Here is a 17,381-nt window from a genome sequence, read left to right as displayed (position 1 = left end):
GGGACATCTTGAATAAAGACACCAGGGCAAGTCCCTAATCTTACCAAAAGTGCATCAATGGAAGGAGGAATGAGCCCTGCAAATTAATGGCAAAACTCCCACTGACTTCAGTGAGAGCAGGACTAGTCCTTGCATTTTAAGATCTCATTCAAAAGCTGCCCACACAGGTTTTTCTGCATGGAATTCAGCTTTTCCACCTCAGAGAGAGGTAGGCCTCCATTGACTCCACTGGGATTTTTAGTTAGTAGTCTAGATGTTTCAGTCCTGATGCCTGCTCCACTATAATCTACCCTTTCAGGCTGGCTGCTGAGGATGTTGTGCAAAAAGACATTAGTTATCTGCTCCATCTAGCCTCAGGAATTAAGAACTGGTACCGGTAACTTTATTAAAAAAACCTTGCCAATGGTTAGGTGTGCTGATACCACAGCCTATCATGCTGACTAATATTGTCTCATTGTTTCCTTGTGTTCTCAACTGTCTGTAAATTAAAAAAAAAAAAAAAAAACATGCTTCGGTTTGAAATGTTTTTAGCTTCTATTGTTACAAGTTACATCTTACATCTATTATAACTGATGGAGGGTAGAAAAATGTTTTCCTTTAGTTTTCCGTTTGTGTATGAGACTGCACTTTGTGCAGAGTCATTGTCACCAATTCCCCTGTATAGCCAAGCAGGCTCAGTCCTGCAAGAACAGGGGTCTGCACAGGGAACCACCTGCCTTTTATTCAGTGCGAGATGGGGAGGCCTTGGTTTGTCAGATTCCCCTGCTGGGTCTTCCTAGAGCAACAGTGAAGGGGCGGGGGGGGGGAGGGTGAACCTTTTAAAAAAAACACATGGAAAAGTCAGAAATCATGGTCCAGTGTAAGAACCTGATACTTGGAACTCTTTTTTTTTTTTTAATTCTCTAGATTTCAAGTGTACAGTGCTCTGTTTAACCACTTGTAAAATCCAACAGCTACTCATTGTTTACCTTCAGACCCTACAAAGAGAGACAAGATGAGTGAGGTAACATATTTTATTGGACCAACTTCTGTTGGTGAAAGAGACAAGCTTTCAACCTGCACAGAGCTCCTCAGGTCTGGGAAAGGTACTCAGTTTCTCACACCAATGCAACTCCTATATGTATTTAGCTGTGACTCTGAGTACCTTTCCCAGACCTTAAGAAGAGCTCTGTGCAGCTCGAAAGCTTGTCTCTTTCTCATCTCACATCAGTCTAAATCAGGAGTAATTCCAGGGAAGTCAATGGACAAGGTCCTCAGCTGGTGCCAATGATGCAGCTGCTTTGATTCAAATGCAGCTGTGCTGATTTATGCCAGCTAAGGATCTGTTCCAAAGGAGTTGCATTGGTGTGAGAAACTCCACAGTCTTGCACCTTGTGAGGGTCTGTGGGGATGGGACCAGAACCTGGGTCTGCAGGACAGGTGACACCTCCATGCCACTACCTGGCAGCAATGGGAAACCTGTAGGCATCACCACATACTTCCCATGGAGATAAAACCACAGGAAGTATCCCCACAGAAGGCTGAACTGACAGCTTCCCTCATGGCCCCGATTGGTCCAGGCACATTATTTAAACCCAAGAGGAGTTCCAGGAAGCATCTTTGCAATAAGGTTGACTTCCCTGCTAGCCACTGTGATGGATCTGCCTCTCTGCTAGCTCTCAGACCCTCGGCTCCAGGTCGGACCCTTGGCTTCCACCCTTGAACTCTGACTCCAAGCCCAGCCCCTGCTTTAGTACTTGGACTCTGACACCAGCTTTGACCCCTGGCTTCAGTATTGGGAGGCCAACTCCAGCTTTTGACCTCTGGTTTTGATACTGGATGCTGACTGTGGCTTTGAACCTGGGCTTCAGTGCTTGAACTCTGACTCTGGCTACAGACCTGGCTTTGCCCTTTGAATGCTGGCTCCGTCCCTGCCCGCTGGCATCAGTACTAAAACCCCAGCCCCAGTCCCAAACTCCAGGTATCAATCTTGGATTCTGATCCTGGAACCCCCGACTTAGACCCCTGGACTCTCGCTCTGGCAATTAGGCCTGACTGCCCAAGCCCCCCGCTCTTAACACTTGTGCGGTCATTTATACCCAGAGACTGGTTGTTTAGAACGGTTGGGGAGAGAGAAATAATTGTTGTGGTTACAGCAATGGGGATGTGGAGAAAGGAGAGACAAAGGGAAGAGAGTAACTTCACTTCAGCCAGGGTGGTTCTGGGGGCAGAGCTAAACAAAATTTATTTTAGTTAACACCAGAATTTAGTGGAATGGGCAAGGAGGGGGGTTTGGTTCAGGTTTTGACCCTGCTGTATTCTAATTTGCTGTACCAAATAATGCTCCAGCCAAGGAGGGATAGCTCAGTGGTTTGAGCATTAGCCTGCTAAACCCAGGGTTCTGAGTTCAATCCTTGAGGGGGCCACTTGGGGATCTGGGGCAAAAATTGGTCCTGCTAGTGAAGGCAGGGGGCTGGACTCAATGACCTTTCAAGGTCCCTTCCAGTTCTAGGAGATTGGTATATCTCCAATTATTACCTAATACAAGCTTTACAAGAGCAATTGCCACTGGGAAATACTGACCAGCAGAAAGTCATTTCAGAAAGATGCCACTTAGCTCCCTGCCTCAATGCCCTTCTTTGTGAGCTGTACCCTCCTTGCTGTGCTTAAGGAACAGGGACAGTTTATTTTGTTACATACCCGGAAACGTGCACCAGCAGCAGCACGTAGAAGACAAAGAAAAGGTTGTGTGTGTACCAGAAGATATCATAGTTCGAAAGCCTGCAAAGAATAAACTGTGGTTTAATGCCATTCTCAGATATTACACTCAGTCATCACTAATTACAAGCAGCTCTGTGTATCTAGATGAAAATTATAAACATAGAAAAATTAAAATCCAATTCAGTTATGGTCCAAAATCCAATTCAGCTATGTAAAAAATATACACACACACACATTTGCCCACACTGAGTTGTTGGCAAGAAGGACAGGGGACTGGGTAGGCATGGAAGGGAGGGAAGGAGAGCAGGGACTAGGAGCACAAGCAAGAAGCTAAGATATGGAGACTAGCCTGTTCTCCCAGGTCTTTACACAGCCTTCTTCCCCACCCCTGCTGCCATAATGGCTCCCTGGCCCCAAAATTCAGCCTATAATCAGAGTTCTGCCACCAACACTGGCTCCCTCAGGCCACACCCATTTGCCCTGATGCTCTTGTAGACATTTATATTTTAAAATACTGAAAGTAGCTATTAAGCATTTTAAATACAAATGGGTGTCGTGGGAAGTGGGTAACAAGGTGTGTGGAGGTGAGGCAGTCAGAGAGTCGAGGAAGAAGGGAGAAGGACTGAAGCAGGTGCAGGTAGCCATGGTGCACACGCAGGGAACTGGGGCAAAGGGCAACAGGAGGGAAAATATGAAGATACTTCAGGAGTTAAAGTTGACATACAGAGAGGGTGTTCTGGAATCCAGGGCACATAGAGGTAAACTGCAGGGAACAAGCAGTGCCACGTAAGTGCAGGGAGTGCAGGACAAAGGGGAAGAAGGACTTCCTTCTATTGATGATTTTAAAAACCAGGGAAATTCTCCCCACATAAAAAACTCTGTGAACTGTCACTTAACTTTATTCCTTTCTCCATGAATACAATCATCACTCAAAAAAACCTAGGAACTCACTAATTAAGGAAATATTCACCATAAGCTACCTATCTTCACAAATACACAACACAGCACATTCCAACCCCACACAGCAGCACAACATATTCTCTTCCAATACAAACCCTTATCCCCACCCACAATACAAATCAAAAATAAAATCAAGCACGACCTTAACTCTGACTATATAATTTCAGAAGCTATTATTAAGACATTGCAAACATATACTATGTCCCTCTCTGAAATATCTTTGTCTCCTTTTACCTAGACAGCTTATATCTGGAACATTGCCTAAAAATAAACATTACTTCTTTTTACTAAATCAGAACATTTTTGCTATTTAAAACATATCAGATTGCTTCTTATCTACTATCTGTGATTCAAAATAGACATTTATCAAAATCTAATTTCCTAGAAATCAGAGTTCTTGAAAACCTCAGTTCAAAATGTGTGTTTAATTCCTATTTTGGGAAACTGTCCTTGGTATGTGGGCGGGTGTAGATTTGCATTGGAAGGAAATGTGTATGTGATGGTTTATAAGATAATAATGTGAATGACTATTGTTATATGAAGATAGCTTGTGTGTGGGTGGTTGGAGCTTATTTAGGAAGCCCTAAATAAGTGGCATCCTATATTTTAGTGATTGAGTTCGTGGGAAAGGCCCTGGAAATAACTTTAACTTGTAACTGGAACACATTTTAGCATTTTTCTGTATGTTTTATTACATTTTATAATAATTCAAACTCCCTCCTAGCAAATGGTTCTTGAATGAAAAATGGTGAGTAGTGCTACACAAGCTGGTGCTGAGCTATTGCATGGAAGAACAACAATTTAAAAAAATTAAGAAGCTTTTTCAAGAAGTGTATTCAGCTGGTTTTGTTCTCAAATTCATATGTCAGAAACTGCTTTTCCATTTCACCTCAAATTTGTATCAAGCCTTTACTTATTGCAAACATAGAGACAGCATGAAAGAAAGTGGAAAGAGTTTTCAGGAGAAGACAGAGAGGACATGAAGGAGCAGATTGGACTACAGGAGGAGAAATGGGCTTAAACACAAAAGGCAGCTGCAGAGCTGTGGGATGCTTGAAGAAAAGAAGCTTGATCTTTATACAGAAGAGGAGATGCCACTGTAATGAATCTAGAAGAAGACGCATTGTTGGAGCACTAAGAGAGGAAAATGAGTTTTTGATGGGAGTGGAGTTTTAGGGAGGGGAGACTGAGGGCAGAAGGTTGCCATAGTCAAAACGGGATATAACTAGTACATAGTCTAGGAAACAGGGAAACCTTTGTTGCTTGGATCAGGAACAGTTTTAAATTTTTATCATAGTAATTTCATTATTTCCAAGAATGTTTGCATTGCATATCTCTTTTTTTTTATTATTTCAACAAATGCTACTGTTATTTTATAATTTATGTTGGTCTTGGAGAAAACAGACTTTTGCTTTTGGAAAAGCGTTGCAGAGCTGTATCAGCATGAAGTGATCATTTAGCGTTTCCACCTTTTATGAAATGGGTTTGGCTTTGGAGGCAAAGCCTTTAGTACAGCTTACATCCTGCCCAATTATCCTGAAATCTTATCTTGAGTCTAGCAGCACACCAGTCTAATCCTGCTCAAATTCAGTGCTTCTGTAGCTCCATCTGGGGCTGCCAGTTCCTCAGGTCCTGATTCAGGAAAGCATCCGTGTTTAGGAAAGATTCTTAAGTACAAACTCAATTGCTTCCTTACTCAGGGCCTAACAATAATAATAATAGCTAGCTAAGACATGCCAGTTCAGCAATGTAACTTACATATGCCTAACTGACATAACTGGGATTAATCTCTCTTGCTTTGAGTTAGGCACATCTGTAAGTACCTTATTGAATCGAGATCTAAAAACCCAATTCTGCAAACACTTGATTCTTGATCCTGCAAAAACAGTAATCTACTCAAGTGAGTACTCAATAAGGACAGCTACATGAGCAAAAGTTATGCATGTGCTTAAGTGTTTGCTGGATCAGGGCCTAAGGCTATGAAGGCTCCCAAACTCAATCCTGCAGGGTGTTAAGCAATCTGACACTTAAGCTGTTGGAGCAGGCACCTTACAGCATCAAGCTGCTGGTGTTCACAAGGACTCTGCGCTGAAAAGGGGATTCAGTTCCCTGCTCATTTTCTCTCTAGACTATCATCTCCATTAATAATGTTACCTGAGGCTGTGACCAAGAATTATTGTGTTCAGTTATGAAGTATGGTACCCAGAATTCTTAATATCCTCTTAAAAAGACACTAAGTCAACTAAATGGCACATTTCTATCTGAAATATTTTATCAATGTATTGTTACAGGTAACACCCAGGAATGAATGAAGAAAAACTACATTAACCACTGATTTTTCCAGTAGTTTATTTACTTTGCACATTTGACAGCACTTAGTTTCACTGGTACCACTGTACAGTCAGTTTCCTGTGTTGCTTGTGTGGATCTTTCACAGAGTGACAGGTAGGGTGACCAGACAGCAAGTGTGAAAAATCGGGATGGGGTGGGAGGTAATAGGCACCTATATAAGACAAAGCCCCAAATATCAGGACTGTCCCTATAAAATCGGGACATCTGGTCACCCCAGTGACAGGGGAGAGTAAAATTGTCTAGATTTCAAGTTGACCATGTCCCTTAAATAAATCTATGCTCTGAAAACATCATCAATTTGCATATTTATTGTACAAATATTAATTCCAAAACTTAATGTGCTAGTTCACCTACAAGTTAGTGCAAGAAATGGAACAAGATATTTGATATTTTCCTTCCATTTATGTAATGCCTATTACATATCATTGTACTTGCTCTTATTCCTTCTAATCTGCAGCAGGATATGATTCCTCAGACTGTGATATTCAATTTAATAATCAGATTAAGTCTTACCTGATAGCATATGTAGAAGCTGTGCACATTAGGAATAAAACTAACACCATCAGGACCCCAGTCAGTCCTGGAACTGCAACATAAACACACGTAGATTTAAAATTGTATTAGGAAAAGGTACACTCATCTTTTATGACCATTTAAAGTGCTGGTCTGTAGTAGGAACACAAATCATGTATTGATCAAAATGATTTATTTGATTTGTGTAATTTATTTATTTCTAAGAACTAATTTTCCAAAGGCACATACTTTCAGAGAATTTTGTGCAAAACTCTGTTATTCTCCATCTGGAGAGGGGAAAATATGTTTTCTTCCTTGCATTTGTCCATGTATATACAGATACATCTAAAATTCACAATTTACTGTTCACTCCTCCTCTTGCACCCCCTTTGCACCATGAACCAGCTGGATCTCAGCAGGTACCTTTCTAACTGCACAGGCTTTCAGTTTGCTATAAAGGCTGGTTTTATAATAGCTTTTGAAATCTCTTTCAAAGCTAGTTACTTGGAGAACATTTCCATTTTAATTTTGAGTGTTATATTTTTTTTAAAATGTACAGCTCTCCAAAACAGCACAATTAAAAAATTGGTCATAGAAAGAGAATTTCAAGTAAATCAACTGCAATGCCAGCTGTTGCTAAGATCATTTGCAGACCCATTTTACTCTGAAATGGGAAAAGTGCTGCAATTAGTCTTCATGACATAGTATAACGTTTGAAGTTGTTGACTGTAGAACAAAACCTGCGAGGACGAGCTGCAGTCAGCATTCCAGAGCGATAGGACAAAGACTTTAATTACCTACATTAATGCTGGCATCTGATTTTCAAAGTTGGTGGCCTAAGAATTATGTATGATGAGCAAACACTTAAAAACCATAAAGAGTTACATGTGAATATTTTACCTCTTGAAGAAAGCAAACCATTCAGGGTTTTAACGTGTAAGGACCCAGGCCTGCAAAGCCACATGCTTAATATTACATAAAGCCAATGGTACCACTCACAGGGCAGGTCTACACTATGGGGGAAAATCGATATAAGATACGCAACTTCAGCTACGTGAATAACGTAGCTGAAGTCGAAGTATCTGATATCGAATTACTTACCATCCTCACGGCGCGGGATCGACGTCCGCGGCTCCCCATGTCGACTCTGCTACCGCCGTTCGCGTTGATGGAGTTACGGAATCGACATGAGCGCGTTCGGGGATCGATATATCGCGTCTAGATGAGACGCGATATATCAATCCCCGAGAAATCGATTGCTACCCGCCGATACGGCCGGTAGTGAAGACGTACCCACAGTGTGTAAGGTTAAGCATGTGCCTAAGTCTTTGCAAGATTATGGTCTAGGAGCTTGATCCTGCTTCTGCTGAAGTCAATAGCAAAGTTTCCATTGGTTATAATGGGGCAGGATCAAGCCATATTTGCTTACAAGTTTAGGCCAAAATTTTCAGAAATGATGAGTGGTTTTAAGTGTCACAATTTTTGAGTGCTCCATTGGAGACTTGACTTTTAGAAAATACTGAGCAACAGAAAACCAGACTACTTTAATGTGCCTAAAGTTAGGGACCCAAAAATTGAGACACCCAAAATCAGTACTCATTTCTGAAACTCTTAGGATGAAATCCTGGCTCCTCGATCAATGGGAATTTTGCCATGGACTTCAGTGAGTCCAGGATTTTATCCTGGATCTTAGAAAAAACAAAGAGAGTTGCAATATATAATTTGTCTTTCTTTCTCTTCATTTATTCTTTTTAAATATAGATTTTCAATCTGTACATGACTGAAAAGTTATCCCCTCTTCCTCCCATTACCCCTCCACTCAAAACACAGCTGCTAAAATCAGCCTCCTAAGCCGTCATTCCAAACGTGTCAGCCCACTCTTCAAATCCACAAGCACACTTGTTCTTCTCTCCTGCATCAAATTCAAGATTCTTGTTCTCACCTACAAACCCCTTCTCAGCTCTGTCCCCTTCCTACCTATCTGCTTTTATTTATTTTCCCTTCATCCCACACACCATTCCTGATACTCCTTTAATGATGGAAACCTTCAACATCCATCTGTTTTCCCCACAAACATTTTCACACTTCCTAGTACTCTGCCCCCCTCTGCATGCAGTGTCCTCACTGGGTTAATCTGTAAAGTCGTCATCATCCTCTGCCTCCAAATCCCTCAAGTTCCATTTCTGCTGTGTTGCCTTCAAGAAATCAGCCACCAGATCTGACTGTCAGCTCCTTGGGGGCAAGGACAGTCTTTTTGTTCCGTGTTTGTGCAGCACCTAGAACCATGGGGACTAGTCAATGCCTGGAACTCCTAGGCACTATGGCAATAATAATAACTAATGGTTGGTCAGGGATAGCTCATTTTATTTAAAATTAAGATGAATAGGAACTATCCATTTGTGCAATAGCTACCTATGAACCCCTGTACTCTTACTGCTGCTACTCCTGTCCTTCCTTCCTTCCATCCTCTTATCATTTCACTTGTTGCCTCCTGTCTCAAATTAGACTGTAAACTCTTCAAGGTGAGGACGGTGTCTACAAATGTGTTTGTACAGCACCTAATAAAAACAGGACCCCAATCCTGGTTGGGACCTCTAGGCACTACCACAATTCAAGCAACAACAATAATGGTGATTTGAAATGGTTGCTGCATTCTCACTTGAATGCTTCTGCTATTTTTTTTTTACAAGTTAAACGCTTAAAAATTTAAAATTATACTAAAAAAAAAAAAAAATTAACTCCCCACACCTTAAGCCTCAAACCACCTGTGCCAAGAATTGATTCCTACACTGTAGGATATGCAATTCCTGTGTGGTTTTGATATCTCTAGCCTGGACAGCACAAATTAAAACCTGGCCTCAGTGAAGAAAATGGAAGTTCTGATACTGACTTCAATGGGGCAGGACTTCAACACTTGGGCACAATGGGGTGAAAGAAGGATGCTATTAAATTACTGATCTAGAGAGTCAGGCCAAAACATCCCTTATGAGTGAATACACTGAGAAGTGAAGGGGAATGAAAATGACACAAGGTTTTCCCCTTACTCTATGAGGGAGAGAGGGGGTTCCACCTTGCAGGCTCTCACCCTAATACAGTGCATTCCCCAAGATCCACACAGCTCTCAGGGTATCGACAGAAGCAGGGTCATTCATGGAGAGGCTGTGGGCTGTACAACGTGCACTCAGGCCGTCTCCCTGATCCAAGGCAGCACTGCTTATACTTTATTTGTGCCTCCTATTAGATGTTGGTTTTGATGCACCTTCCCTCTTCCTCCTCCTTAGTCTGTGAACAACCCTCACCTTGAACACCCACTGAATGCCACATCAAAGCCAACTGCGCTACTTTTATCAAAAGAAGGCTGAGGGGAGAGATGATTACTATCTATAAAAACATCAGAGAGATAAATACCAAGGAGGGAGAGGAGTTAGTGCCAATGTGGACATAAGAACAAATGGATATTAACTGGCCATCAACAAATTTAGGCTTGAAATTAGATGAAGATTTCTAACCATCAGAGGAGTGAAGTTCTGGAACAGCCTTCCAAAACCTAACTGGCTTCAAGACTGAGCTTGGTAAGTTTATGGAAGGGATGGTATGATGAAACTGCCTACAACAGCATGTAGCCGATCTGCTAACAGCAAATATCCCCAATGGTTAATGGTGGGATACTAGATGGGGAGGGCTCTGAATTAATACACAGAATTCTTTCCCAGGTGTCTGGCTATTGAGTCTTGCTGAAATGCTCAGGGTCCAAATGACTGCCATATTTGGGGTCTGGAAGGAATTTTTCCCCAGGTCAGATTGGCAGAGACCCTTGGGGGTTTTCGCCTTCCTCTGCAGCATGGGGCATGGGTCAACTGCAGGTTTAAACTAGTGTAAATGGTGGATTCTCTGTAACTTGAAGTCTTTAAATCATGATTTGAGGACTTCACTAACTCAACCAGAGATTATGAGTCTATTACAGGAGTGGGTGGGTGAGGTTATGAGGCCTGCGATGTGCAGGAAATCAGATTAGATGATCATGCCGGTCCCTTCTGGCCTTAAAGTCTTGAGTCTATGCCAGTTAGCCAACAGACTTACACCACCATTTAGAATATCACTGATTTTCTATGGAAGCTGCACCTACTGACACCTGGTCTGGATTTGGCTTAGAACCTTTGAAACCTGTATTTTCTATAGACTTCTAATTCCACTAAGTGCAACTGGAACGAGAGACACGGGACCCCATCTTGCAGTCCTTTCAAATTAAACTTTTTTTTGGCTTGTTTCTATGCTGTCTTGCACCAACCCCTACCAAATCAGAATAGCGGCATTCTGTTTTCATTCTGAACAGGGGTGCACAAGGTGAAACACAGTAGAACATCAGACTCTGTAGGTGCCAATGGGAGTTGTGTCTGAGTGAGGAGTGCCTGCGTCAGGCCCAGGGAATCCATTCCATAATGGGAGTACATTGTTCTCTGTCATGTGCATGTAGCTAAAACCTCTTTGCTCATTTATTTTTATGATTCTAGTTGCTTGCTTCCATGTTACAGTTTAATCATTCTAAAGTTGAACTGATCCTGACATAAACCAGCTGAGACAACCAGTCAGTGTTTTGGTTACATTTCTTTTTCTAACATTGGATATACAGAAATTTGGTTTTAATATTATGTAGAATCTCTGTTTGAAACTATGTTCCACTGATTCATCTGCAGAACAACAGCACTGAAGACTTTGCTCACACCATTCCAAGGGTTTCTATAACTCCTCCTTCCTGACTACTGGGTAAGCAAGCCTAGGTTCATTGCGTCATGTGCTTGATGTAACAAATGGCAGATTTGCATAACACCAACACAGAAACTAAACATTTTGTCTGGAGCATGATGATGAAAAATGGCAAACAGTTATGGGGGTTATTTTTTGATTTGCAGGTTATATTTAATGCGTGTTTTCTAAATATTCTAATTGAGGTTATTGAATCAGTATCACACATCCTCAATTAGATCACAGTTTTCTTTTTTAAATAGTGAGATTTTCCCTGCAGCCATCTCGAGTTGATGGGAGGGGTTATTATCCACTGACACTCTGTGAGGCAGCAGCTTTCCCTTCACTTAGGGTTAATCTTGCCTCTGAGGGACTGAACAAGGGAACCTGAGGCTCCTCGGTACCTTGCAAGTGCTAAACCTTACAGGACTGCTCTGTCCATAAAGGACAGGTAAGCAGATGAAGAGGGTCAGTTGTCCTGTAACAACAAAAAGCCCCTAAAGTCGGGCTCAGGCTACAACCTCGCCCTTCAGTTTGCCTCCTTCAGACTCACTCCTCTTCTCACTATTACGAGGGATCTATTGAGCGACCTGTATTAACTTGGAGCAACAAACTGAACTATCCATCCCCCATTACTCCCTGTCTCCATCAATGCTGCTCCATGACAGGAGATTCTACAGCAGTGGTTTTCAACCTTTTCTCATTTGCAGACCCCTAAAATTTTCAAATGGAGCCGTGGACCTATTTGGAAATCTTAGACGGTCTGTGGACCCCCAGGTGTCCAGGGACCATATATTGAAAACCACTGCTCTAGAGAGTCCAACCTTTGATTTATGTTCTCTCTTCTCCAAAAACTAAAGGCCTCATTCTTCTCTCGCTGAAGTCAATGGAAGTTTTGGTTTTGACTGAAACAGGAGCAGGATAGGTCCCTACGATCATTTGTATGTTGTTATGTGGATACAGTGAAATACCTTTAAGGACACTTAGGAAATACTTTTAAGGACACTGTGATCCCAGCTCTGCCCCTAGAGACCTGGAGGTAAATCCCACTAGCGGTGGAAATGAGACCATTGTCTGGCTGACAATATATTTCTAGTTTGATTGCAATATGAAATCTAAACTAACTAATCAGCTTATCAACTCTGCACAGAACATCAGCAACTTACCAGTAGTGAAAAGAAGTTTCCTGGGGTCCTGAAAAATAGACACAAAAACAAACAAAAATCAGTTGCTAATTTATCATTTTATATTTCTTAATGTAAGAAACTGCTCATAAATTCCACATGCCTCACTTTGACAGTCGATACCTAAACCTGGCTGTAAAAGTGAACTGTGTAACTGGTAATAGAGAACAATGACAACTACGCTCCATCAATGTAAACTAAACCTTTTGCCAACCCTGCAAAAACCAACCACACACTGACTAAGAAAGCAGAGTAGTGAGACAATCAGGCACTTCTCTGCTTTCATAGATAATCATTTTACAAAACAACTTTTCCTAGCTACCGAATAGTTGTAGGAGAGAGATGAGATTTTGAAGTTGAATATAAAGACATGGGGCAACTATGTTGCTCCCATTGAAGTCAACTGGAGTTTTGTCACGGACTTCCCTGAGAGCAGGACTGAGCTTAACATGGCTGCCTCAAGGAGTTCACACTATCAGGCCAAATTCTTCTCTTGACTTCCTTGTGGGAGATTGTGGGGGAAAGAGCAGCAGTTCTGAGTGGAGGGGAAAGGGCAGAGTGCCAACTCTACAGCATGCTTCCACAATCCCCTTGATCTCGTGGAAGCCACTCTGTGGCCTTGTCTTCACCAGAAGGGGGGGAAAGTGGGTTCTTAACTCGAGTTAACTACCTCGAGATAAAATCCTAGTGGAGGCAAACATTTAGTTAGTTTTTGTATGAACTAGCTGGTTGAGTTAAAGACGAGGCTCCTCCATAGGCTATAGCTCAACCTGCTAACTCATATGAAAATTTCTAACTACCTTGCCTCCACTGGGATTTTGCCTCAGGTTCATTAATTCAAGTTAAGAACACACCTTTTTTTTTTTTGGTAGTGAAGACCAGATCCATGAAGATCATGGGTGAGAGGGACAGGCTGCAGGAAGAAGCAATTATGGAGCAAACGAGACCGTCATCCTCCATGGAATCATTCCTCCACTGAACTTCAGAAGGATTCTGTGAGCATAAATTAATGCTGGCCTTGTAAGCACTAAATGATTCCTATTCCCTCACTACTTCGGGCAAAGCCTACCACCCAAAGAAGAGTTAGGCAGCAATGCACAGTGGGGAAGCCTGTGGGAGTTTTACTCCTGTATGCAGGGCAAAGGCAGGAGAAGACTTTAAGACTTCCTAAGGCCAGAGTGTTTCCCTCCAATGACTTTGGGCCCTACATTCTGATATGATTTACGGGGGCTACATCAGCTGAGTATGGCATTTTGCAAGCAGAATGCAGCTTCCAGCCTAATTCCGGCAGACAACTAAAGCCACAATAACATTATCTGATACTGTTCCCATTCAAGCCAACAGCAGTTTTGCCATTGACTTGAATGAGAGCAAGATTGGCCCAAATCTTGTCATCATTCAATCCATGTCTATGCAATGCTCCAAATGCAACATCTATTCTCCTGCCTCTCCCATATTATAAGGTTTAATGACAGGGCCAATGATAGCAGCATAAATGATTCAACAAGGACTGCCCAGCAGCAGTGAGGGCAGCAAACTAAGGCATTGAACAGTGAAGTGACTTGCCAAAGGGCACACAGCAAGGCAGTGGTGGAGACTGCTGCTGGAGATGTGGGTCTCCCAGAACCACACTGGCTCACATGTTTGGGCACTCTCAATCCTTTTGGTTAGAAGTCAGTAGGAGGATTAACATGATAACGGATACCACCTTAAAAATTAAACCATCATCCTGGAAACTCTCCACCTCCATGGAAAGCTTGGTTCTCTAGAGCAGTGCTTGTAGCCAAACAACTCGTGTTACATAAACGGAAAAGCAGCCTGCCTCCAGGGACAGAAGCTTGGCCCAGCAATGTGGCTGTCCTGGCAGCTAAAGAACAGGTAACATTTTGGAGAAGAGGGACCCCAAGACAAATTGGCAAAGATATGGTCTAACTTTTTAGAAATCTTTAATTCCTAGCAGATAGAAACCAAGCTGTTTCTCTCCTTTTCCTTCCTTTCCCCCTTTTCTTTCTTTCCTTTCCATTCCTTTACTTTTTTGTTCTTTTTGTCTTTTCCTCCCCTTATTTTTGGGGGAGGGGGGATTAATAAAATATAAATAAATAAGTGAAGTAACTTGCTCAAGGTTGCACAGAAAGTCAGTGGCATAGCCAGGTCCTGACTCCAATCCTAGTGCTCTAGCCATCGAAAGGAAGAAAAAAAATAAACAGGATACTGCATTTTCACATTATACAAGACAAGCACCACTGTATAGATCACTCATGGAAACTACAAGTTACATCTATAAAATATAAATAAGAACAGATCGCCCACCTCACCGCGGTAGTTTGCTGCATTTAGTGCCAAAAATTCTTCAGTATAGTTCACAGAGAAGTTAAGGACATTCACCAGGTGTGCGGCAACATGTAAGACTATAAAACAGAACAAATCTCAGTTCACTAAACTACATTTTGAAGATTATGTGAAGCCCCTAATCCTGATAGCTCATATGTGTAGGTGGAGCCCTGTTCTTATATGTATGAGTTTGTAGATCTGGGTCCCAAGTGATTTACTAGGGGGAGGGATAGCTCAGTGGTTTGAGCATTGGCCTACTAAACCCAGCATTGTGAGTTCAATCCTTGAGGGGGCCATTTAGGGATTAGGGCAAAAATCTGTCTGGGGATTGGTCCTGCTTTGAGCAGGGGGTTGGACTAGATGGCTGCCTGAGGTCCCTTCCAACCCTGATATTCTATGATTATAATTTAGACTATGCTACTCCTAGCCTTTATATATAAACTACCTGTTTATCAAGTATCAGAGGCGTAGTATCATTAGTCTATATCAACAAAAACGAGTCCAGTGGCACCTTACAGACTAAGGGCTTGGCTACACTTGAAACTTCAAAGCACTGCTGCGGGAGCGCTTTGAAGTGTGACTGTGGTCGCAGTGCCAGCGCTGGGAGAGAGCTCTCCTAGCGCTGCACGTACTCCACCTCTCTGTGGGGATTAGCTTACAGCGCTGGGAGCCGCACTCCCGGCACTGTTTACACTGGCGCTTCACAGCGCTGTATCTTGCAGCACTCAGAGGGGTGTTTTTTTCACACCCCTGAGCGAGAAACTTGCAGCGCTGTAAAGCACCAGTGTAGCCAAGGCCTATGAGATTTATTTGGGCATAAGCTTTTGTGGGTAACAAATCAATTCTTCAGATGCATGGAGTGAAAATTACAGATACAAGCATAAATATACTGGCACATGAAGAGAAGGGAGTTACCTCACAAGTGGAGAACCAGTGATGACAAGGCCAATTCAATCAGGGTGAATGTGGTCCACACCCAATAATTGATGAGGAGGTGTCAATACCAAGGGAGGGAAAATTGCTTTTGTAGTGAGCCAGGCACTCCCAGTCCCTATTCAAGCCCAAATTAATGATGTTAAGTTTGCAAATGAATTGTAGTTCTGCAGTTTCTTTTTGAAGTCTGTTTTTGAAGGGGTTTTTTTGTTGCAGGATGGCTACTTTCAAATCTGTTATTGAATGTCCAGGGAGACTGAAGTGTTCTCCTACTGGCAAATAAATCTGTTAGTCTTTAAGATGCCATCAGACTTCTCATTGTTTTTTTATCTGTTTATCATTTTCCTTTGCATATTTGGAACATTAAATTTACTGACCTGAAGATTTTATATAAAAACCTTCTCCATGGACTCCCATTCACTTTAGGGGAAACAAGATCAGTCCTAAGACCCCATATGCTATTTTTGTACTAAGTGAGTTGGACAGATAGGCTGATATGAAAATACTACTCATTTTGAACCTTTTAAAGTACTGTAATTTATTTTCCCATTATAATTCTCTGATTGGGAGACTGAATCCAAGGACTGTGTCAAAGCTATGTTAACACTTCACTGAAAGTGGCAATATTTTGCGATATTTACCTGTATTGCCCACATGTTTGCAATAGGTCTTTTCATCTCTAACATCCATGCCTCCTCGTTTAAATTGACTACATGTGGTCTGAAATCAGTTAGGATGACAGCTTTTAATTTGGTTTCATATATGAAATAAGAACTGGCACTTCAGAACCTGTAACTTTTAAAGAAAAGGGAAAGGGGATAGCTCAGTGGTTTGAGCATTGGCCTGCTAAACCCAGGGTTGTGAATTCAATCCTTGAGGAGGCCACTTAGGAGTCTGGGGCAAAAAATTGGTCCTGCTAGTGAAGGCAAGGGGGCTGGACTCAATGACCTTTCAAGGTCCCTTCCAGTTCTAGGAGATTGGTATATCTCCAATTATTACCTTTATTTAGATCCCAGGCTTCAAAAATGTCTGAGAAAACATTCCCGCATCTGAACAAAGAAACACAGAGAAAAACTACCCCAAAACATACTGCACAAGAAAAGCCACAAGTGACTTGTATTGTTTAATATGCTTCCCACATGAGCTAGTGCTCAGCACAATAAAATCTTACCCGAAAAGGCACATATAGTAACACCACATGTTACATGGAAAGTTTTACTTTTATCCAACAGCCTTCTTGTTTTCCTGCTGGCAACCTAGTAAGAAAAGAATTCAAGCAATCTCTCTTCTAAAATGAAGCAATGGAAAATAAAGTTAAAAGTAATTGATTTTCTAGACATGATTTGTTTGTCAAATTAACATTTATACGAGGCTTAACACTATTTGATCACAACACCTACATTTAGTAGGAACAGAATTAGAGACAATAGGGTAACTCCATGGGTTTGATGCAGAAGTTACTGGAAGATGTTGTTTAGTGTGTGTTATTCAGGAGATCAGACTAAATCAGCATAATGGCCCCTTCTGGCCTTATGATCTTTGAGTCTATACACTAAAAGTGAATGAACTTTTTTAATGTAAATGACCAATAGCACAGGACAAGGTATTTAGACTGTGTGTCTGTTCACCTCATATCATTGTCAGGCACAAGACAGAGGATACAGG

At 41.9% G+C, this 17,381-nt stretch overlaps 1 protein-coding gene across 5 annotated transcripts in view; it reads right to left on the bottom strand.

Annotated features, from left to right (window-relative positions):
- Window positions 1-17,381, bottom strand: part of NOX4 (NADPH oxidase 4) — a 163,184-nt gene that overhangs the window by 131,327 nt on the left and 14,476 nt on the right. For 3 of the 5 annotated variants that reach the window (XM_045020189.1, XM_045020157.1, XM_045020165.1), the window contains exons 4-8: window positions 16,888-16,972; window positions 14,763-14,860; window positions 12,435-12,462; window positions 6,526-6,598; window positions 2,680-2,760 (exon numbers count right to left, since the gene is read on the bottom strand). In XM_045020189.1, coding sequence (XP_044876124.1) covers window positions 2,680-2,760; window positions 6,526-6,598; window positions 12,435-12,462; window positions 14,763-14,860; window positions 16,888-16,972 — 365 coding nt within the window. Of the gene's footprint in view, window positions 1-2,679; window positions 2,761-6,525; window positions 6,599-12,434; window positions 12,463-14,762; window positions 14,861-16,357; window positions 16,421-16,887; window positions 16,973-17,381 lie in introns of those variants that run through there. The other 2 variants (XM_045020180.1, XM_045020172.1) reach the window with 2 other exon arrangements.

This window comes from Mauremys mutica, chromosome 1 (genome assembly GCF_020497125.1).
Source record: "Mauremys mutica isolate MM-2020 ecotype Southern chromosome 1, ASM2049712v1, whole genome shotgun sequence".
NCBI classification, from domain to species: domain Eukaryota; kingdom Metazoa; phylum Chordata; order Testudines; family Geoemydidae; genus Mauremys; species Mauremys mutica.
The sequence above is the reverse complement of the archived record's forward strand: the minus strand, read 5'-3'. Positions and strand labels throughout refer to the sequence as shown.